Raw genomic sequence first — 23,630 nt, 5'->3', positions numbered from 1 at the left:
TAGTAACCATACTGCAAGTCGGAAAACGGATTACTTACTCCAGTACGGGCAGGATCTCCGCAGGAGGTATGGGTGGGATAATCCTCGCCTCCGTGTCCTTAATAGATTTGAAACTTACCGTTACTACGCTAGGCAAATTTCGATTCTATGTCAGGACCGGAGGCTTCATATTATGCTTGTTTAAAGCTTGTCCACCACCAAACTAGCAATATCCACCACTGGCTTAAGATAGAACCTTTTGAAGGTGGAATCCGAAGACCAGTCCGCAGCGCGCATGAGGTCTTCTAATCGTGCCCCAAGGGCAAACGCTTTTGAGGCCATGGCCCCTCTTGCCGAGTGAGCTCCGAACTGCCTCGTATCAATACCAGCTTCCTGCATCACCCAACGCACCCACCGGGCTATAGTGGGGGAAGAGACAGCCTTGTGCGGTTTGCGCGGCGCAATCAGTAACTGCCGCTCGCCCGGAGGGCGAAGTTCCGTTGTGACATCCTCGTAGGTTTTCAAACACTGTACCACACACAACTTAGGGGCATCTGCAAATGCCGGGTAGGAAATAGACCTTGTAGACGATTTCGTGCGTCGGCCCACGGTAAAGGTCACCCCATCCGGGGAGAACGCTCTCGCCGTGACATCCAGGGCACGCACATCAGACACCCTGCGACAAGACACTAAGCACAGGAGCATCGCCAGTTTAGCTGACAGTTCTTTTAAGGAAAGATACTTGTTAGGCTGCCAGGAAAGAAAAAGGTTCAACACTACGTTGACATCCCACAGGACTGAATACCGTGGCTCCGGCGGTAAAGCCAGACGCACTCCCCTTAGGAGTCGGCACACCAGGGGGTGCTCCCCGACCGCCACTCCATCCAGCTGCACATGAGCCGCTGATATGGCAGAACGAATCGTATTAATCGTCCGGTATGCTAAGCCGGCAGAGAGTTCTGCAAGAAAATTCAGGATAGGAACGAGGCCTGCGACCATGGGATCCAAATCCCGTCGAAGACACCAACGAACCCACCTGGCCCAAGCCGATCTATACCTCTTGGCAGTGCTGCCTGCCCAGGCCTTGGACAAAAAGTGCTGAGCTGAGTTCGAAAGGCCAGGGAGCGACCAACGTCGCCTGAAAACCTCCATGCCATGAGGCGGAGAGAACCCTGGAGGAGATGGTGAGGGACCCCGTCCGGATTGAGGAGAAGACGAGGGAGCCGGGGGAGTAGGATTGGAGAATCCCAGGAAAGTTCCAGAAGAACTGGAAACCATACTTGCGACCTCCACACGGGCGTCACCATCACCACGTCCGCCATCTGACGGCGAATCTGGGCCGCGGCCCGCACTATCATGGAGAAAGGCGGGAAGGCATACGGCCGTTCCAGACTCCAGTCCTGGAGGAACGCATCCGTCTCCTCCGCCAAGGGGTCCGGTCTCCAGCTGAAGAACCTCGGGAGCTGGAAGTCCAGACGGGACGCAAACAGGTCTATGGAAAACGGTCCCCAGCATGCCGCCAGCCAGCGGAACACTTGAACATCCAGCTTCCACAGGCTGGAGTCTCGGAGATATCTCGAGTGCCAATCCGCCACCTGATTGGCCCGACCCGGCAGGTATTCCGCCGTAACCGAGACTTGATGGGCGAGACAATAATCCCAAAAGTCTTTCGCCAGGTCCGCAAGGGCTCTTGATCGCGGACCCCCTAAATGGTTCACATACCGAACCGCTGAGACGTTGTCCATCCGTAGAAGGACGCATGACTTCACTGAGTCCCTCATCCAGCAACGGACGGCGAACGAACCTGCTAGAAGTTCCAAGCTGTTGATGTGAAGTCGCTGTTTGTCGGACGACCAAGCGCCGCCTGTGGAGAAATCCCCGCAGCGGGCGCCCCAGCCAGACCTGCTGGCATCGGACTCGATCACCAAGTCCGGAACGGACCCGAAAATCGCACGGCCGTTCCACGCTTCCATGTAGGCGAGCCACCAAGACATTTCCTCTTTGACCTCCACCGACAGGGGAATCAAGCGGTCGTAAGAGAGCCCTCTGCGCAAATGATGCGCTTTCAGTCGCTGAAGAGCCCGATAGTGAAGAGGGCCCGGGAATATCGCCTGAATGAACGATGAGAGAAGGCTTACTACTCTGGCCACTTGCCGGAGGGAGGTGTGCGATTTGGAGATAGTTTGCCGAAGCACATGCTTGATTTTGGCCATCTTCCTGGACGGCAAACTGAGTGTCGATTTCACCGAGTCCACCAGAAAAGCCCAGGAACACCATTTGCTGGACGGGTGTGAAAACCGACTTCTCCCTGTTGACAATAAACCCCAGACCTTGTAACAGGGAGACTGTCTGAGACAGATGAGCGGTCAACTTGCCCGGGTCCTGGCCCAACAGCAATCAGCCGAATCCCCTGACTCCGCAGGGTTTCGATGGCCGGGTGCAGAATTTTTGTAAAGCACCAAGGGGCCGAGGAAAGACCGAACGGAAGGGCCTTGAACTCGAACACCATATCCTTCCAGCAAACTGAAGGAAACGACGATGCGGGGGGTAAATCGGAACCACCAGATACGCATCCTTGAGGTCCAGACGGACCATCCAGTCATTCGGGAGCAAAACGTCCCTCAAAAGATGGATGCCCTCCATCTTGAAGTGGTTGTACACCACCCAGCCATTGAACTCCTTTAGGTTGATGACTGGTCGACTGCCCCCGTCCACCTTTTCCACAAGGAAAATATTGCTCAGGAAACCCCGGGGGTGGCGCGTTGTTCGACAAATAGCCCCTTTGCGCAGCAGCGCCGAGACTTCTTCGTCGATCAAGAGCGCGTCCGATTGAGAAAACGTTATGGGCCGAGGAGGCTCTACCTGGCACGGCTGGTCGTAAAACTCTATGCGGAACCCTCGCACGGTCTGAAGGACCCATGCGTCTGCTGTAATAGCCTCCCACACCTGGGGGAAACGCGCCAACCTCCCCCCCCAATAACAACCTGATCCGCAGGGATAACACTCACCGTGTGAATTGTTGCTGCCGGAGTCGTTCCGGAAGTTTCCGCGTCCTCTGAAACGCTGTTCTCTGGTGGGGTAAAAGTTGTTGTAATTCGCGGACGAGTTGTAGCCTCCCCTGCCGGAGCCATGCCCTTTTCCGGGCTGTTGCTGACCATCACGGCCGGTCATGAGGCCCCTACCACGACCAGCCCCCCGGGAAAAACGCTGGTGGAAGACCCGCTTGATGGTTGACTGGGCCTTGTCCAGGGAGGTGAAGGTGGAAACAAACTTCCCCAGTTCTTTTATGAATGGCTCGCCAATGAGCCCTCCTTGGGCAACAGCGCCAGCTTCCGACGAAGCCAAGTCGCCCAACTTGGGATCCAATTTTATCAGCAGCGACCGACGCCGTTCGGTCGAAAGGGCACAGTTGGCATTCCCCAGGAAGATAACAGCCCGCTGCGCCCAGTCGGACAGTACTTCCGGGCAAATGGCGCTGCCCGACACCTTGGCTTCCTCGGCCATATCGAGAATCTTGGTGAGGGGGCCAATGGTGTCCAAGAGCTTGTCCTGGCAGGATCGCCAGGAGCGGTCGATCCCCCTCCGGGGGTCCTTGACGAACTTCGCCATGAAGGTGGCCATTTTCCCATCGAGCTCCGGCGTCATGGCCACCTTCCCATCCAAAGTCGGGCGGGGACATTCGCCCCTCAAACAGCTGCGCGCCTCCTTCTCCAAGGGCTTGCGGAGGCGGCCCGCCACAAACTACGCCACCTTATCACCAGGCACCCAAGCGGCCGACCGCGGGTGCATGATCTCGTCCGGGTCCAGCATGCCTGAAGTGTCTTTGGGCAACTCCGTCGAATTGGACGCCGGTCGCCATGACCGCACGGAGTCCTCGTCGTCGTCGTCGTCCGGATCCGCGGGGGAAACCCCCCCCCCCCCCCCCCCCCCCCCCCCCCCCGGGTAGGCCGGGACAACGTCCGCCGGCGTTGAAAGGGTCTGAGGCGGAGGCGCCTCGGAGGCCGACCCGGACGCTTTAGCCAGGAAAACGCTCAAAGGCGTCCTTGTCCACACCTTGTGAACCACTGGGACCCGCGTCCCCACGTGGCTTCTTGGCCGCCGGAGGCTGGCTAGGGTCGTTGGCGGGAAACCCCCCTAGAGCCGATGCCAACTTGGCACATTCCACGACAATGCGAGCTGAAAGTCTGTCCTCCATAGGCCCAACGATTTCCTGCACGCACCGGTAAATCGACTGGTCTAACAGCCACATAGAACTCGTCGTCTTGGAGGTACTGGTGAGACTCCTCCTCCTCGACGTAGTACCCCTCAGACATGGCGTCCACCACACAGTAGAGAAGGAATTGGAAACTGAAGGTTCCGATGGCGTACACAGACAGCCACGTGTGGGCCAACCGAAGGTTAGCAAGGGTTGTAGGCCGGCGGAACAGGGCAATCAAAAGGCAGCACCAGCCTTCACAGCGCGCCGACCCTCTCTCCAGAGACCGGGTCGCACCGCCTCCCAGCGCGCTCGAGCGGGGAACACCCCAGCGGAAGCTGATGTAGAAAAAGGTGCTGAAAATCGCCCGCAGGCGGCAACGTGGTCACAACCACTAGTACAGACCCCACCGGGGCGTTCAAACACGGGGCAGTACAACCCAAGAGGGCGTCGGGGTTAGGCGGCAGCAGGGCACCTGCGATGTCGACTCCCCAGCGCGGCTCCAATCAGTGAGACGAAAGCTGCGTGCGGGCAGGCGAGACGCAATGGCGCCCTCTAGCGGCGAACTCAACACCGCGGAATGCACGGGGACATCGCGTAAGGGGCGAAGGCGTCCCCGCGATGGAAGGGGCTCTGGAAGGGAAAAAACCCCACAGACCCCCCAAAGCAACAGTCAATGCAAATAGAGTAAGAGAAACACCAAAAACCTCAAACACAAATGTGCAAGAGAGGGAGAATAGCACTTAACTGGCTGCGAAGCAGCGAAGAAAGAGGAGGAGTTCGTTGGTTGGTCGCCTTATATTGGGATTTATGGACACTAAAGAAGGACTGCCTAATGTTGATCTCATGGGACTTGTAGTTATTAAACGATGTTATTACAATGTTTTTCTGATATTCCTGTGTTGGGAATACTAAAAAATTTTCACGTTTTGATGCTTTTCTGGCTGCTGTGCGATGTTGTGTTAATAAACAGCGAAGAGAGAAAAGCATAATCTGAAGCCTCCGGTCCTGACATAGAATCCCAGTCTACAATGCATGTAACTTTGTTCTGTAGATATTACGAGCACCCCCGCAAGCGTTGGATAATTCCCCTACTTCGTAAAATGGGCCTAAGAACTTGCCGGCCCGCTTACCTCGCCTTGCAGTCATTAGATTCTCAATGCGCTGATAAGTGCATAGCTTGCTTTTTAAAATCATGTCTAGAAACTCGCTGTAAAGTCTGAGCTTCTGTTTACTTGTTTTCTTGTCTTCTTGTATAGCATCTTAATGAATTATTTTCAGTAACTGTTTCCCTTAAATGATTAAGTTTTTAATTGCATCAAAACATTGAAATTTTATTATGTATTGTAATATTTTATCTCTGTACTTTTTATGGTTCTGCTATGTGATAACCGAATAAAAGTTTTAAAGTGCACAAGTAACATCTGTGTCCAACTCTAGATGGCAGGACTGCACAAAGAGCGTGAATCCACAGCACTTTAAGCTGCAAACAGATGGTTTCCTCGTCATGTAAATTAAATAGTTGAACTAGCTAGTACTTGAGGTCGCGCACAGTCGAGCACTCATGATGTTAAAGGCTTTGTTCACTATATTGTCATCTCAGTGTTAAAGTCGATGCATTTGTTTGTAGCCTTCACACAAACACTTCTAGGCCAAACTCTGTCAGTCAGGAATTGCTGTATGGATTGTAAAATGAAGTGTAGTGTAATATGTACGCGTTCAACAGACTTTTACAGGGAAAAGCTCATTCACACATTTTACAAAAAGGTTTCCCCCAAACAATCTTGGAAACAATCTATTAGTTTATCTGTGTAGGGTCCCATTATGGACCTCGGTGCAGACCTCCACTCACCATTGTATTGTGAAATGGATTCCCATAATGCCCTAGTGCCGCTGGTCCTCTCTGCCGGCAGCAGCAAGAGGTGGGGAGTACTACAGGACAAGTGGTCTCCTACTGCGTTACCCATTAGTAACCCTTGCTTTGTCGTGGTATAGCTTCTCGTCTATCCTTGTCGAAGAAGTTCTAAGTGACTAATTACACTTGAACTTCTAATGCATCTCTCTGATACAGCCCTTTATTCAGGTGGGAGATGAGACTCCATCGGCAGTGGAGCCTGTGAGCGGATTCAGTTTGGGTTGATTCATCCTGTGTGCTGTGGTCAAACATACTTTGAGAGGTCCAGTGTTCCAACGATTACTGGATGGTAAATATTGCACGTCATGTCATCTCCAGCACTACATGCCTCAGGCCATGGATGCTTCCCTTCTAAAGAGACGGTGCATCCACTCACAACACGCACACAACTGCCGGTCAACAGACCTCTGCAGACTAGTTTGTGGCAAACACACCAGAATAATGTGGAAAGCAGTGCTTGTCAACATTCAGTGCTGCGGCACAGCAGTGCAGACACAAGTTCCTGAGACACTCTTAGCACCATGCCCTTTTCTAGTAATGTGAACGCAGTACTGCAACACTGCGCTTTCAGTTGATTGTGGCCCTGGAGTCTGACCTTCATATTCCCTCTCCTTAGAAAGCCCATTGTGTGCGGAATCTCCTCTCTGGGCATCGACCACACCAGCATCTTGGGCGACACCATCGAAAAGATCGCCTGGCAGAAGGGTGGCATTTTCAAGGTAATTAAGCTGCTTCAGGTTTGGCACGGTTTGTTGGGGTGGTGGAGGGGTGCATAGTTTGAGATATTGGACAGCTATGAGATGGGGTTTGGGTCAGGTATGGAGATGGGCCAGAGCAGTAAACTGAGGGGTCCCAGCCTCTGAGAAGCCCAGCCCTAAATAGGTCAGACGAGCCATTGAACTAGGGCTGAGGACAGCCCCCTTTCACTCTGCTCAGTTTCTCACAGTTTGTGCTTATGGTTGCAGTTTGTGGGCACCTGTTCTACTGCCAAGTTGTGCACAGTGCTGGACCCTGAGGTCCCTTGGGCACAGACACACCGGTCTATGTCGGAAGATGCTTACCACTTAAACTACAGAGCACAGCATCTCCGTTCTAAACTGCTCAGTACCCTCTGGGCTCTGAAGAGACCACTGTCTTTTCTATACTGCTTGGTCCTCTGAGGGCCCTACATAGCCCACTCTATCACTTCTATACTACATGATACCCTCGGGGCCCTACAGAGCCCTATCTCGCTCGTCTATACGACACGGTCCCCTCTGGGTCCTACAGAGCTCACCCTCGCCCTTCTATACTGCTCAGTACCCTCTGCGCTCTGAAGAGACCACTGTCTCTTTTCTGTACTGCTTGGTCCTCTGCTGGCCCTATAGAGCCCACTCTTATCACTTCGATACTGCTAGTGTATCGACTCAGAACCACAAGGGCTTTGTGCAGTACAGGATTGTAGGAAATTCGGATCTGCTTTCATGGTTAACCCCTCATTTATTTGCTGGTGTCATTCTGTTTTCTGACTAGTCTGCCTGGGATTCTGCTAATGAGGACCCCAGTCACTGCTCTCTCCTGAACTCCCTAACCTTTGTTGCTTTCCTCGTCTGTTGCTGCTGCCAAGGTTTGTTGGTACTCCCGCTAGACACAGACACCCCCACCCCCCCACACCTGGTTCTCAACTCTCAACATGGGACAGCTTCTGAACTGCTCCTGGTCTTCCTCTGTGTCGCCTGGTCCTCACAACAGCAGCGACAAGGTCACCATCAACTCTCCTGCCTCTTTGTTCATTGGTCTTCCGTGCCTTCTGGTCACTCTCGAGTGGCATAGACTCTGTCATATATAAAGCCAGCCTCCTACAAGCATGGGGTGTGGACAGAGGGTACTGCACAGCCCTGGACGGAGAGCAGCGTCTGTAGAAACAGTGGGTACTGCACAGAGTAGGATAGTGAGGGTGGGGGTCCATACAGACCAGTGGGTACTCTGCAGTATAGGACAGTGTGTGTGAGTTCTGTACAGCGCAGGCGTTGCTCTGCTCAGTTAGACCCTGTCTGCCCTTCGAATACTGTCTTGTTTGATATTTCTTGTTCACAGCCTGATGTTCCAGCATTTACAGTGCCCCAGCCCTACGGACCTCTGGAGGTGCTGAAGAACCGGGCAACTGAGATAGGGGTAAGTGCCCACAAAACTGGAACTAAATGCTGGGCGTGCCTGTGAGGATGTTGGTTGGGCGGGAGGAGTTCAGACCCTGTGGCCAACCCCTGTCTTAAGTGAGCAGTTGGAACTGACGCCTACCTTCCTCTTTCCTGCAGTGTCCTCTGTCGCTGTGCCCACATTTGGATGCCTATGAAGATGACGACAAAGCCATTATCTTGGGACTGGCAGGGGAGCACCAGCGATCCAATGCTACGCTGGCCCTGCAGCTGTCGCAGACGTGGCTTCAGCGCAAAGGGTACCGAGGTGAGAGGATCTGCAAGTACCTAAGGGCCTACGACAGGCTTCTTAAGTGAGGATCACATTTTTACTGCTGCAAGCAGCCAGCGTGTTCTCTGAAAAGGGATTTATAAAGGCTTGAGTAAATATGGGACTGAAGCTTCGCAGCACTGTTCCTTTTCTGGATTTGTGTGCTCTGCATCTGTTCTGCCATCTAGTGATTGGGTCCGAAATAGTGTTTTGTCCTTCTCCTTTTTATGTCTCGCCTGGTGTTAGCAGTACGCATGCGATGCTCTCGCCATGCGAGGGCCTTTTGGAATAAATACGGATTCCGCAGCTAGATGTGCACGCGTACGGAGGGACAGAAGATGTGCACTCGCTCGACAGCGTCACCCTGCTGCTGGCATGGGAGAGCCCCCTCCTGGCTGGCACCATCGTCTCGTCTCCTCTCGGCCCGCCACAGAACATTCCTACCGTTACTACATCCCACACAGCCAGTCCTGCTTACTCAGATGTATTCCACCTCTAAAGTGAGCGCAACGGAAACTCACCTATTTTAACCAACTTCATTTTTAATTGCGGTCTCAGAAAATAAATTTGTAGAAGGTCTGGACTGAAACGTTCCCGTTTGCCTATTACTGAGTGTATTTTAGTTTAAACCTGGTATATTTTTTAACTCATTGATTCCCTATTATTAATATGTATCCGCATGGGCTGGTGGTATTAAAGCGCAGAGTGGGCGTTGCCGCACTAACAAATAAAAAGGAAAACCCCACTGACCTGCTTTAACAGCAGACTCTGTGGTTCTTTGTCTCAAGCAGTAACCTGAAACTAATTTGTTTTAGATGAGGAAAAGTGGATGTAACTATGCATGTGCCTGGCCGGGCGAGAGATTACTCGCCCTGGCGGGGGGCACAAGGCAGTGTTGTGACACCAGGGCAATGGGTGCTGCACGATTTGATGTCTGTGATTTTCTTCGTCATTGGGCGTTAAGTTCTGCGACCAGGGGCCCGTAGCGCTATGGAGATTACAGGCAGGGTTGCCCTGGAGTCAACAAAAGTGTGAGCCCCTCCCAATACTGGTATTGGTTAGTTTCGAAGAGGACGAGCTGGGGAGAGGAGCCCCCAGTGTATTTGGGACACGTGAGGGAAGGAGTGAAAGGAGAATGTATATTCGGGTCCCGCGATGGGAACTCCGAGCTGTTCTGGGCTCGGTGGACACTGTCCACTTTTCAGATGAAGTTGCAGTTTGCTCCTGGCTCTGTCCTTACGTCAAAGCAGAAGGGCTCTGAGTTGCCAGTGCTACCAACCCATTTGCAGCTACCCAGTGACTTTCGATCCCCCAACCTGCCCGTCTCCATTGATCTGCTGGCTGTAGGTCTCCATCAGGTAATATACGAGGGATTTTATTTAAATGCACAGTTATATTTAAGGAGAGCTTAATATAAATCATGTGACATCACCTGTCTGATTTGTTTACTGTACAAATTGGGAATCATTGCGATAGCGCTAGAGCACGTTTAACGCGTTCTTCCTACAACTGCTGTCTGAAGTATTTGTACTGATAAGATGGAAAAACATCAGCTTTCAGTGATGTAACAATTGTTATTTTACTAGTGGGGTCATCAAAATAACAAAAATGCGGTTAAAAAAAACTGGCCAGTTGGGTGATAGCCCTAGAGTTACTAAAAGTCTCACTTTTTCAGTTCCCCTTCTTTAATAACAAAAAACAAGCACTGAAAATGCAATAGGTCTCGCCTTTCATTACGTTAAAGCCATTTGCTTTGCTATACAATACCATTAGCAAAGCAAATGGCTTTAACTTAAAGGCGAGACCTATTGCATTTTCAATGCTTGTTTTTTTGTGGTCCTTGTCGAGCACCATTTAGTTGTAAGTTCATCCCTTGTGATGCAGACTGCGCCTCGGAAGTTCCTGTGCGTCACCGCCATCTTCAGATTCTTTTCTTTACGCTGTTGGATCTGGGAGACACCGGAGGCGCCAATGAATCTCTAAGGACCTGAAGAGAAGGAAAAGGAGCACTGAAATCGCCAGAGGCCACGAGAAACATTGAAGAGCAGGAGGAGCGCTCCCCTCGGGGAGGGAGACCGTAATGCTGCAGGACACGAGACCTGAGAATGCAGAGAAGAGGAACAGATCCGAGATATGGAAGGCACCCCTTTAAATTCTGTTGCGATTGTCATCACAAGTTCGCGCAGAGGGCTCCACATGAAGTCTGTAACCTGTCTCCTAACAGATCGCAATGCCAAAGACTGCGAGGCCTGCGCTGAGTTCCTACCAGAGAGACTCAAGGGCAGAGAAACAGCGACTCGCAGATCACACCAAGGCCGGCACCAAAAAACCAGAAGAATCCCTCAAAAGTCTGGGTGGCACAGGGAGGAGAGTCTTATGCGAAAGGATGGTTTGCAAAAGAGCAGAAGCCACGAGTAAAGTGGAGCGGGGTTCCGAATAGGGGGACAACTCAAGCCCCAAAGGTGACCATGTCATCAACACACGACACTTACAGGTCGGCTCAGACACAAGGAGTTGCATGGGTCTCGACCAAAGGACACTAATAGGGGCAAACCTTTGTAACAAGCCTCGAAGCAGGCAAGTGCAAAGGAGGTGCTGAAGGAAAGGGTCAAGGAGGCAAAGCACATGGAGTAGATTACCTTCAAGAGGACACCATCCTTGACGACTGATGTCAAAGGTTCGTTTGAGGTTGATGGGGAAAGACGCCAACTCGAGGCTGAGATGACAGTGCTCCTGCAGCAGAAGGAGTTACTCTCTCAAGTTCTTTCGTATCCCAACGAAACCTTCAGAGCTGAGAGACTTGGGAGAAGAGTTGCCTGACATCGATGTGCCATCGACCCCTGAACCACACTAGGAAACGCAGGAGGACCTCTGATTACGAGGAGAGGAGTCCAGTGAGGCAGAGAAACAGAGCTGCTCTAGATGAGTGAAGGATCTTTATGCCGAATCCCCTGAGGAGGCAGAGGAAAGCTACCCTTCGAGGCCCTCGCCCCTAGACGACCTGTCCATGTCCTATGGACTAACCAAGAGGCCAGCAGAGACATAATGGGCGGGGGGGGTCCAGCTAGAGGAAGAGAGGGAGGAATCGTGCTTCCATATCAAAACTCTGATGCCATCTCAAGGAAATCTAAACCTGCCCATGTTCCTCCGCATTATAAACCAGGTCAAGAAAGCCTTCAAGGAACCTGCCTCAGCTAGGCGATTACTCCTGGAGTGGAGAAAAAATATAAGCATTTCACTCAAAACCCCCAATACATAGAGGGAAACCTACTCGCAGACTCCATGATAGTGGCCACAGGCAGCAAATAGGAGCAATGCCCCCACTTTGACTTGCCCACCTCCAGAGAAGGAAAGCAAGAGGATGAGCCTGGTGCGTAGGAAGATGGAAAGGGAGGCGGTGGCGCAATGAAGAATTGCAAATCCCAACACTTTCCTTAACAGATACAGCCACCAACAACGAGAAGAAATGGAAGGATTGCTGCAACAACTCCCAGAGAACGTCCCCCGAAAAAAGCAAAAGCAGTCATCCAGGAGAGCAAGAACATTGCCAACTCGTTGGATGGAGCGGACACCGCCAGCAGACCGCTGTGCACGGGCACCACACTGAGGCAGGCATGGCTCAGCATTTTCGGAGCTGACACCGCCAGCAGACCGCTGCGCACGGGCCCCACACTGAGGCAGGCATGGCTCAGCATCTTCGGAGCGGACACCGCCAGCAGACCGCTGTGCACGGGCACCACACTGAGGCAAGCATGGCTCAGCATCTTCGGAGCGGACACCGCCAGCAGACCGCTGTGCACGGGCCCCACACTGAGGCAGGCATGGCTCAGCATCTTCGGACGGACACCGCCAGCAGACCGCTGTGCACGGGCACCACACTGAGGCAGGCATGGCTCAGCATCTTCGGAGCGGACACCGCCAGCAGACCGCTGTGCACGGGCCCCACACTGAGGCAGGCATGGCTCAGCATCTTCAGAGCGGACACCGCCAGCAGACCGCTGTGCACGGGCACCACACTGAGGCAAGCATGGCTCAGCATCTTCGGAGCGGACACCGCCAGCAGACCGCTGTGCACGGGCACCACACTGAGGAGGCAGACATGGCTCAGCATCTTTGGAGCGGACACCGCCAGCAGACCGCTGTGCACGGGCCCCACACTGAAGCAGGCATGGCTCAGCATCTTCGGAGCGGACACCGCCAGCAGACCGCTGTGCTCTTGCCACACACTGAGGAGGCAGGCATGGCTCAGCATCTTTGGAGGGGACACCGCCAGCAGACCGCTGTGCACGAGCCCCACACTGAGGAGGCAGGCATGGCTCAGCATCTTCGGAGCGGACACCGCCAGCAGACCGCTGTGCTCTTGCCCCATACTGAGAAGGCAGGCATGGCTCAGCATCTTCGGACGGACACCGCCAGCGAGCCGCTGTGCACGGGCACCACACTGAGGCAGGCATGGCTCAGCATCTTCGGACGGACACCGCCAGCAGACCGCTGTGCACGGGCCCCACACTGAGGCAGGCATGGCTCAGCATCTTCGGAGCGGATACCGCCAGCAGACCGCTGTGCACGGGCCCCACACTGAGGAGGCAGGCATGGCTCAGCATCTTCGGAGCGGACACCGCCAGCCGTCCGCTGTGCACGGGCACCACACTGAGGCAGGCATGGCTCAGCATCTTCGGAGCGGACACCGCCAGCAGACCGCTGTGCACGGGCACCACACCGAGGCAGGCATGGCTCAGCATCTTTGGAGCGGACACCGCTAGCCGTCCGCTGTGCACGGGCACCACACTGAGGCAGGCATGGCTCAGCATCTTCGGAGCGGACACCGCCAGCCGTCCACTGTGCACGGGCACCACACTGAGGCAGGCATGGCTCAGCATCTTCGGAGCGGACACCGCCAGCAGACCGCTGTGCACGGGCACCACACTGAGGCAGGCATGGCTCAGCATCTTCGGACGGACACCGCCAGCAGACCGCTGTGCACGGGCACCACATTGAGGAGGCAGGCATGCCTCAGCATCTTCGGAGCGGACACCGCCAGCAGACCGCTGTGCACGGGCACCACACTGAGGAGGAAGGCATGGCTCAGCATCTTCGGAGCGGACACCGCCAGCCGTCCGCTGTGCACGGGCACCACACTGAGGCAGGCATGGCTCAGCATCTTCGGAGCGGACACCGCCAGCAGACCGCTGTGCACTGGCACTACACTGAGGCAGGCATGGCTCAGCATCTTCGGAGCGGACACCGCCAGCAGACCGCTGTGCACGGGCACCACACTGAGGCAGGCATGGCTCAGCATCTTCGGAGCGGACACCGCTAGCAGACCGCTGTGCACGGGCACCACACTGAGGAGGCAGGCATGGCTCAGCATCTTCGGAGCGGACACCGCCAGCAGACCGCTGTGCTCGGGCCCCTCACCGAGGAGGCAGGCATGGCTCAGCATCTTCAGAGCAGACACCGCCAGCAGACCGCTGTGCACGGGCACCACACTGAGGAGGCAGGCATGGCTCAGCATCTTCGGAGCGGACACCGCCAGCAGACCGCTGTGCACGGGCACCACACTGAGGCAGGCATGGCTCAGCATCTTCGGAGCGGACACCGCCAGCCGTCCGCTGTGCATGGGCACCACACTGAGGCAGGCATGGCTCAGCATCTTCGGAGCGGACACCACCAGCAGACCGCTGTGCACGGGCCCCACACTGTGGAGGCAGGCATGGCTCAGCATCTTTGGAGCGGACACCGCCAGCAGACCGCTGTGCACGGGCACCACACTGAGGCAGGCATGGCTCAGCATCTTCGGAGCGGACACCGCCAGCAGACCGCTGTGCACCGGCACCACACTGAGGCAGGCATGGCTCAGCATCTTCGGAGCGGACACCGCCAGCAGACCGCTGTGCACGGGCACCACACTGAGGCAGGCATGGCTCAGCATCTTCGGAGCGGACACCGCCAGCAGACCGCTGTGCACGGGCACCACACTGAGGCAGGCATGGCTCAGCATCTTCGGACGGACACCGCCAGCAGACCGCTGTGCACGGGCACCACACTGAGGAGACAGGCATGGCTCAGCATCTTTGGAGCGGACACCGCCAGCAGACCGCTGTGCACGGGCACCACACTGAGGCAGGCATGGCTCAGCATCTTCGGAGCGGACACCGCCAGCAGACCGCTGTGCACGGGCACCACACTGAGGCAGGCATGGCTCAGCATCTTCGGAGCGGACACCGCCAGCAGACCGCTGTGCACGGGCACCACACTGAGGAGGCAGGCATGGCTCAGGATCTTTGGAGCGGACACCGCCAGCAGACTGCGGTTCACGGGCACCACACTGTGGAGGCAGGCATGGCTCAGCATCTTCGGAGCGGACACCGCCAGCCGTCCACTGTGCACGGGCACCACACTGAGGCAGGCATGGCTCAGCATCTTCGGAGCGGACACCGCCAGCAGACCGCTGTGCACGGGCACCACACTGAGGCAGGCATGGCTCAGCATCTTCGGACGGACACCGCCAGCAGACCGCTGTGCACGGGCACCACATTGAGGAGGCAGGCATGCCTCAGCATCTTCGGAGCGGACACCGCCAGCAGACCGCTGTGCACGGGCACCACACTGAGGAGGAAGGCATGGCTCAGCATCTTCGGAGCGGACACCGCCAGCCGTCCGCTGTGCACGGGCACCACACTGAGGCAGGCATGGCTCAGCATCTTCGGAGCGGACACCGCCAGCAGACCGCTGTGCACGGGCACCACACTGAGGCAGGCATGGCTCAGCATCTTCGGAGCGGACACCGCCAGCAGACCGCTGTGCACGGGCACCACACTGAGGCAGGCATGGCTCAGCATCTTCGGAGCGGACACCGCTAGCAGACCGCTGTGCACGGGCACCACACTGAGGAGGCAGGCATGGCTCAGCATCTTCGGAGCGGACACCGCCAGCAGACCGCTGTGCTCGGGCCCCTCACTGAGGAGGCAGGCATGGCTCAGCATCTTCAGAGCAGACACCGCCAGCAGACCGCTGTGCACGGGCACCACACTGAGGAGGCAGGCATGGCTCAGCATCTTCGGAGCGGACACCGCCAGCAGACCGCTGTGCACGGGCACCACACTGAGGCAGGCATGGCTCAGCATCTTCGGAGCGGACACCGCCAGCCGTCCGCTGTGCATGGGCACCACACTGAGGCAGGCATGGCTCAGCATCTTCGGAGCGGACACCACCAGCAGACCGCTGTGCACGGGCCCCACACTGTGGAGGCAGGCATGGCTCAGCATCTTTGGAGCGGACACCGCCAGCAGACCGCTGTGCACGGGCACCACACTGAGGCAGGCATGGCTCAGCATCTTCAGAGGGGACACCGCCAGCAGACCGCTGTGCACGGGCACCACACTGAGGCAGGCATGGCTCAGCATCTTCGGAGCGGACACCGCCAGCAGACCGCTGTGCACGGGCACCACACTGAGGCAGGCATGGCTCAGCATCTTCGGAGCGGACACCGCCAGCAGACCGCTGTGCACGAGCACCACACTGAGGCAGGCATGGCTCAGCATCTTCGGACGGACACCGCCAGCAGACCGCTGTGCACGGGCACCACACTGAGGAGACAGGCATGGCTCAGCATCTTTGGAGCGGACACCGCCAGCAGACCGCTGTGCACGGGCACCACACTGAGGCAGGCATGGCTCCGCATCTTCGGAGCGGACACCGCCAGCAGACCGCTGTGCACGGGCACCACACTGAGGCAGGTATGGCTCAGCATCTTCGGAGCGGACACCGCCAGCAGACCGCTGTGCACGGGCACCACACTGAGGAGGCAGGCATGGCTCAGGATCTTTGGAGCGGACACCGCCAGCAGACTGCGGTTCACGGGCACCACACTGTGGAGGCAGGCATGGCTCAGCATCTTCGGAGCGGACACCGCCAGCAGACCGCTGTGCACGGGCCCCACCCTGAGGAGGCAGGCATGGCTCAGCATCTTCGAAGAGGACATTACCAGCAGACCGCTGTTCACGGGCCCCACACTGAGGAGGCAGGCATGGCTCAGCATCTTCGGAGCGGACACCGCCAGCAGACCGATGTGCTCGGGCCCCTCACTGAGGAGGCAGGCATGGCTCATCATCTTCGGAGCGGACACCGCCAGCCGTCCGCTGTGCACGGGCACCACACTGAGGCAGGCATGGCTCAGCATCTTCGGAGCGGACACCGCCAGCAGACCGGTGTGCACGGGCCCCACACTGAGGCAGGCATGGCTCAGCATCTTCGGAGCGGACACCGCCAGCAGACCGCTGTGCACGGGCCCCACACTGAGGCAGGCATGGCTCAGCATCTTCGGAGCGGACACCGCCAGCAGACCGCTGTGCACGGGCCCCACACTGAGGCAGGCATGGCTCAGCATCTTCGGAGCGGACACCGCCAGCAGATCGTTGTGCTCGGGCCCCTCACTGAGGAGGCAGGCATGGCTCATCATCTTCGGAGCGGACACCGCCAGCCGTCCGCTGTGCATGGGCACCACACTGAGGCAGGCATGGCTCAGCATCTTCGGAGCGGACACCGCCAGCAGACCGCTGTGCACGGGCACCACACTGAGGCAGGCATGGCTCAGCATCTTCGGAGCGGACACCGCCAGCAGACCGCTGTGCACGGGCACCACACTGAGGAGGCAGACATGGCTCAGCATCTTTGGAGCGGACACCGCCAGCCGTCCGCTGTGCACGGGCACCACACTGAGGCAGGCATGGCTCAGCATCTTCGGAGCGGACACCGCCAGCAGACCGGTGTGCACGGGCCCCACACTGAGGCAGGCATGGCTCAGCATCTTCGGAGCGGACACCGCCAGCAGACCGCTGTGCACGGGCCCCACACTGAGGCAGGCATGGCTCAGCATCTTCGGAGCGGACACCGCCAGCAGACCGCTGTGCACGGGCCCCACACTGAGGCAGGCATGGCTCAGCATCTTCGGAGCGGACACCGCCAGCAGACCGCTGTGCTCGGGCCCCTCACTGAGGAGGCAGGCATGGCTCATCATCTTCGGAGCGGACACCGCCAGCCGTCCGCTGTGCACGGGCACCACACTGAGGCAGGCATGGCTCAGCATCTTCGGAGCGGACACCGCCAGCAGACCGCTGTGCACGGGCACCACACTGAGGCAGGCATGGCTCAGCATCTTCGGAGCGGACACCGCCAGCAGACCGCTCTGCACGGGCACCACACTGAGGAGGCAGACATGGCTCAGCATCTTTGGAGCGGACACCGCCAGCAGACCGCTGTGCACGGGCCCCACACTGAGGAAGCAGGCATGGCTCAGCATCTTCGGAGCGGACACCGCCAGCAGACCGCTGTGCACGGGCCCCACACTGAGGAAGCAGGCATGGCTCAGCATCTTCGGAGCGGACACCGCCAGCAGACCGCTGTGCACGGGCCCCACACTGAGGCAGGCATGGCTCAGCATCTTCGGAGCGGACACCGCCAGCAGACCGCTGTGCACGGGCCCCACACTGAGGCAGGCATGGCTCAGCATCTTCGGAGCGGACACCGCCAGCAGACCGCTGTGCAAGGGCGCCACACTGAGGCAGGCATGGCTCAGCATCTTCGGAGCGGACACCGCCAGCAGACCGCTGTGCTCGGGCCCCTCACTGAGGAGGCAGGCATGGCTCATCATCTTCGGAGCGGACACCGCCAGCCGTCCGCTGTGCACGGGCACCACACTGAGGCAGGCATGGCTCAGCATCTTTGGAGCGGACACCGCCAGCAGACCGCTGTGCACGGGCCCCACACTGAGGAAGCAGGCATGGCTCAGCATCTTCGGAGCGGACACCGCCAGCAGACCGCTGTGCACGGGCCCCACACTGAGGAAGCAGGCATGGCTCAGCATCTTCGGAGCGGACACCGCCAGCAGACCGCTGTGCACGGGCCCCACACTGAGGCAGGCATGGCTCAGCATCTTCGGAGCGGACACCGCCAGCAGACCGCTGTGCTCGGGCCCCTCACTGAGGAGGCAGGCATGGCTCAGCATCTTCAGAGCGGACACCGCCAGCAGACCGCTGTGCACGGGCACCACACTGAGGCAGGCATGGCTCAGCATCTTCGGAGCGGACACCGCCAGCAGACCGCTGTGCACAGGCACCACACTGAGGCAGGCATGGCTCAGCATCTTCGGAGCGGACACCGCCAGCAGACCGCTGTGCACGGGCCCCTCACTGAGGAGGCAGGCATGGCTCAGCATCTTCGGAGCGGACACCGCCAGCAGACCGCTGTGCACGGGCCCCACACTGAGGAGGCAGGCATGGCTCAGCATCTTCGGAGCGGACACCGCCAGCCGTCCTCTGTGCACGGGCACCACACTGAGGAGGCAGTCATGGCTCAGCATCTTCGGAGCGGACACCGCCAGCAGACCGCTGTGCACGGGCCCCTCACTGAGGAGGCAGGCATGGCTCAGCATCTTCAGAGCGGACACCGCCAGCAGACCGCTGTGCACGGGCACCACACTGAGGCAGGCATGGCTCAACATCTTCGGAGCGGACACCGCCAGCAGACCGCTGTGCACAGGCACCACACTGAGGCAGGCATGGCTCAGCATCTTCGGAGCGGACACCGCCAGCAGACCGCTGTGCACGGGCCCCTCACTGAGGAGGCAGGCATGGCTCAGCATCTTCGGAGCGGACACCGCCAGCAGACCGCTGTGCACGGGCCCCACACTGAGGAGGCAGGCATGGCTCAGCATCTTCGGAGCGGACACCGCCAGCCGTCCTCTGTGCACGGGCACCACACTGAGGCAGGCATGGCTCAGCATCTTCGGAGCGGACACCGCCAGCAGACCGCTGTGCACGGGCACCACACTGAGGAGGCAGGCATGGCTCAGCATCTTCGGAGCGGACACCGCCAGCAGACCGCTGTGCACGGGCCCCACACTGAGGAAGCAGGCATGGCTCAGCATCTTCGGAGCGGACACCGCCAGCAGACCGCTGTGCACGGGCCCCACACTGAGGCAGGCATGGCTCAGCATCTTCGGAGCGGACACCGCCAGCAGACCGCTGTGCACGGGCACCACACTGAGGCAGGCATGGCTCAGCATCTTCGGAGCGGACACCGCCAGCAGACCGCTGTGCACGGGCCCCTCACTGAGGAGGCAGGCATGGCTCAGCATCTTCGGAGCGGACACCGCCAGCAGACCGCTGTGCACGGGCCCCACATTCAGGCAGGCATACTAATCGCTCCGCAATAGGCCAGACATGCACGGTACTCAGATCTACTAGAGATGCCCAAAGGACAAACCAAAGCAGCTCTGGTTCTGTTAACCATGTAGGACAGAGCAGTGCCTCACCTGGAGCCTGCCACACTCAACCTAGCGGCGTGGTTCCTGAATAATTAGTTTGGACACCTTCAACTGCCCCCTAGGACCGTGGAAATCCTGAGGGAGGCTAGAAAACCAAGCACCAGAAGGTGCTCCACAGTGGACCAGACACAACCACTAATGGGGACACCAAGAAAGACTAGAAACAAGGACCGAACACGAAATGGTAGTTACGTCCCTTACCCACCTAGTAGGCTATGGCGTGACCTATGCATCACTAATGATCCAACTGGCCGCCATAGTTGCGTACACCAGGGCAACAACACGGAGCAGCCTCGTCACACTACCAGTAAAGAAAAGATTTCTGTAAGGATCAGAAAGTAGGGCCACCAAGAGCAGCATCAGCACCATGTGGAACTGAATACTGTGCTCACGCAACTCATGGCAGAACCATTTGAACCAATGCACAAGGCGGAATTGAGGTTCCTACCCCTACAGATAGCCATCCTGTCACTCCGCAGGCTCTGCGAGCTGCAAGAACTGACAAAGGCCCATGCCTTCAAATACACAGGGACATGATTGTCCTGCGTGAACCCACACTTCCTACCCACGGTGATCTTGCCAACCAGACCATCCAGCTGCCCGCCTCCTTTCAGGACCCTAAGACTAAGATGCGTCACTTTTCATACTTTTATTTTAAACACTTTTTATATACCTTCGATGCTCGTAGAGCACTCATGTACCACCTACAAGAGACAAAAGCAATCTGGCGGGGGAACCCCCTCTGCCTTCTTTGGCAAGGCTAGCAGCGGTACACCAGTAACCAAGGCGAGAGGGTGTGGCCCAACGGCTAGGGCGGTCAACCGCAAATCTGGGAAACCAGGTTCGAGTCTCTGCAACGACTCAACATCCTGTGATTCTGGGCAAATCACTTCATCTCCCTGTGCCTAACCAAAATGAGTGTGTCCTTCTAAAACGCAGCTGGTGCTCATGTAAAGAGCTCCGATACCCGATACCTTCGGGTTAAGTTTGCACTATAAAAATATTCTGTGAAAAAAAGGGGATAATTGCACGTTGGATAGTAGAAACTATCAAAATATGCTACGAAGACTCGTCCCACATGCCCCATGGCGCGCTCAACCAGGAAGCAGGGTGCAACCCTAGCATTCCTAGAAAACGTACTTCTTGCCGACATCTGCATGGCTGCAACCTGGGCGTCCCTACACACCTTCATGGAACACTACTGTGTGGGCATCATCTGAACGAGGAAGCATAGGTGGGACGAAGACTGTTTCCTGTTTGCCAGTTCACCCACATTGAAACACATCCTTCCTAGAGAACCAAACACCACTGGGTAATCCGATGCACAGCATGGGAATCCAGAAAAAGATTCCAGCTGCAAAACAAAATGGTAACTTGCCAGTAGAAGTAGTTTTGCGGCATGAAGAATTTTCTGGATTCACATGCAACCCTCCTGCCTCTTCAGAAATAGAGGAAAAAGCAACTATTAAAGATAACAGACAAGAGGAAGTTCAAGGGGGGAAAAAGAAACAAAACAAGAAAAAAGGAGCGAGAAACATCCAGGGTGCCGTCTGACATCACACAAGGGATGCACTTAGACTACCAAATGGTGGTCGATTTTCAAAAAGCAACAAAAACAGAAGGACCAAACCTGATTCTGGACTCAACGACTAGATGGCCGAATAGACGCACATCATGTAAATCAAGAAACCTCATCAGGCTGTAAAACGACTCCTGCTGGTAAGTCACCATTTTGTATTCTTTGATCATGTGGGCCTCTGATTACCAGGGTACGAGCAGTCTCTGCAGACCCCAGGGTATGGGGCTTTACTGGTCCCAGTTTAAGGTGGAATTAATTTCGAGTAGCGGAGGCGAGGTATTGAGCTGTTTATGAATATGTTTGTGAGATGAAGTTGGGGGAGAGTTGAAGTGGGGGGTGGAGTGTGGGGTGGAGCCAAGTATTGTTGGGTTCTTGGGTCTCCTGCCTCACTAATATGGTGAAGATGCAACCTGAACACCCGTTTGGGGCTGAACTAAAACTAGGATTTGCAACTAATTTTGTGGCTTTGCCTTCTGCTGTTGTGTGGTAGGTTTGATAGTGGTTGGGTTTATGATAGGTGTGTGCTGTTGATGGGAGGTTGGCATCATGCTGTTGTATTGTGTTTTAGTTTCATTATAGAGTTTTCACCCCAGGCAAGGCACGGAAGTGTTTTTTGGAGTTGTGTAGCGGCCAACTCCGTTGACTCGTTGAGGATGGACTCGCCTGCCTTAGTCTGGGCACTGTAGATGTTGTGCATGAGGGCCAGAGTTGTGCCCTTGTTGCTCTGCGTGCATGTGCTTGATCTTGAAACTAAACGGTGTGGGTTCAAATGCTAAAGCATAAGAGGTGAGACCGTACAAGTGAGGAGTTCCTTCCTACAAGTGGTCTTTCAAGCAAGTCCCCTACCATGTGATGATGCTGTCTAGAAATACCTCTTCCGCTGGTTCTTAGAGTGAAGTGGTGTGTGGTGTCCATGTGAGTCCACATGTGTGGGGCATGAAGGTGGATGGCAAATTGTGTTGCCAGAGTTTGCACGTTTGTTGTGTGATGACAACGGGTGGTGTTGAATGGGGAGAACAGTTAAGCAGGTAAAAGTGCAGGGATTGTTTTTCTGTGTGTGGATATTACTGTCTCTCAGGATTTGTCTGTGCTTTCAAGAAGCTAGAAATGGAGTGAAGAAGATGAAGAGGAGTGAAGAATGAAGAAGTGGTTTTAGGAAGAGGCTAGAGATGAGGATGGGGAAACGGAAGAAAAGCAAGGAAGTGAAATCAAGAAAGAAAATGAGAATCCAGTACAGAGCGTGGAGAGCAAAGGAAGAGCGCAAAAAAATAGACTAAGCAGGAGGGCACAGAGCAGGAAGCGGAAGCAAGGATGGGGCAGGAGTGGAAAGAGGTTAGAATAAAGGTGAGTTGGGAGAAAATAAGTGAAGAGAAGGAGAGCAGGAAGAGTGAAACGTGAAGGTGAGGAGGCCTAGAGTGCAGGAATGGACAATGAAATGTAAAATGCATTTGTCTTCATTGTGGGTTAATGGTGTATTTATCGTTTGCATTAACGCACTGGTGCCTCACAGTAATATCAATAGTGCTTTCACCACCAGGCCAATCTCTTCTCTTCTCCTTCACAGATATTGGTGAACCAAAGGATCCGTTGCGGAACTGCCAGCTCCCCGCGGGGTCACTGCTGCCACTGGCCACAGTCTTTCGGCCCAGTCTGTCCATGCTGGAAGGTAAGGACATGACCCCCTCAGCCCAGTCTGTCCATGGTGAAGGGTAAGGTGAAGGATATGACCCCCTCAGCCCAGTCTGTCCACGGTGGAATGGTGGAAGCCCTCTCCCTTTTGATACTACAATGAGTACGGTGGGACCTACCTACGGCAGGGGAGGCCGGGCCTGTGGCAGTGATATGAGGTTGGAGGGAATATGGCGGAGTTAACCCTACAATGATGACTTAAAGCCGGAGCCAGAGGTTGACCTGGAGCTTCGGACTAGTGAACTGTGGTGTATGAGGACTGGCATTTGCTTACAGGAGAAGAGGAAAGGAAATGTGGGAGCAGATCAATCAGCGTACTTGTAAAGCGCGCTACCTACCCGTGAGGGTCCCAAGGCGCTGAGGGGATGGGCGGGGAATGCTGCTACTGCTTGAATAGCCAGGTCTTGAGGAGTCTTCTGAAGGCGAGTAGGTCTTGGGTCTGCCGTAGGTGGGCAGTGAGGGTGTTCCAGGTCCTGGCGGCGAGGTAGGAGAAGGATCTGCT

The 23,630-nt window shown here is 56.2% G+C and overlaps 1 protein-coding gene across 5 annotated transcripts in view; it reads left to right on the top strand.

Annotated features, from left to right (window-relative positions):
• FPGS (folylpolyglutamate synthase) overlaps positions 1–23,630 on the top strand; it is a 393,648-nt gene that overhangs the window by 259,475 nt on the left and 110,543 nt on the right. For all 5 annotated transcript variants that reach the window (XM_086950762.1, XM_086950761.1, XM_086950765.1 and 2 more), the window contains 4 exons: positions 6,706–6,808; positions 8,166–8,243; positions 8,384–8,531; positions 23,004–23,105. In XM_086950762.1, coding sequence (XP_086806888.1) covers positions 6,706–6,808; positions 8,166–8,243; positions 8,384–8,531; positions 23,004–23,105 — 431 coding nt within the window. The remainder of the gene's footprint in view (positions 1–6,705; positions 6,809–8,165; positions 8,244–8,383; positions 8,532–23,003; positions 23,106–23,630) is intronic.

Source organism: Lissotriton vulgaris, unplaced genomic scaffold (genome assembly GCF_964263255.1).
Source record: "Lissotriton vulgaris unplaced genomic scaffold, aLisVul1.2 SCAFFOLD_995, whole genome shotgun sequence".
In the NCBI taxonomy this organism is placed as follows: Eukaryota; Metazoa; Chordata; class Amphibia; order Caudata; family Salamandridae; genus Lissotriton; species Lissotriton vulgaris.
This window is presented reverse-complemented; position numbering and strand designations above follow the sequence as displayed.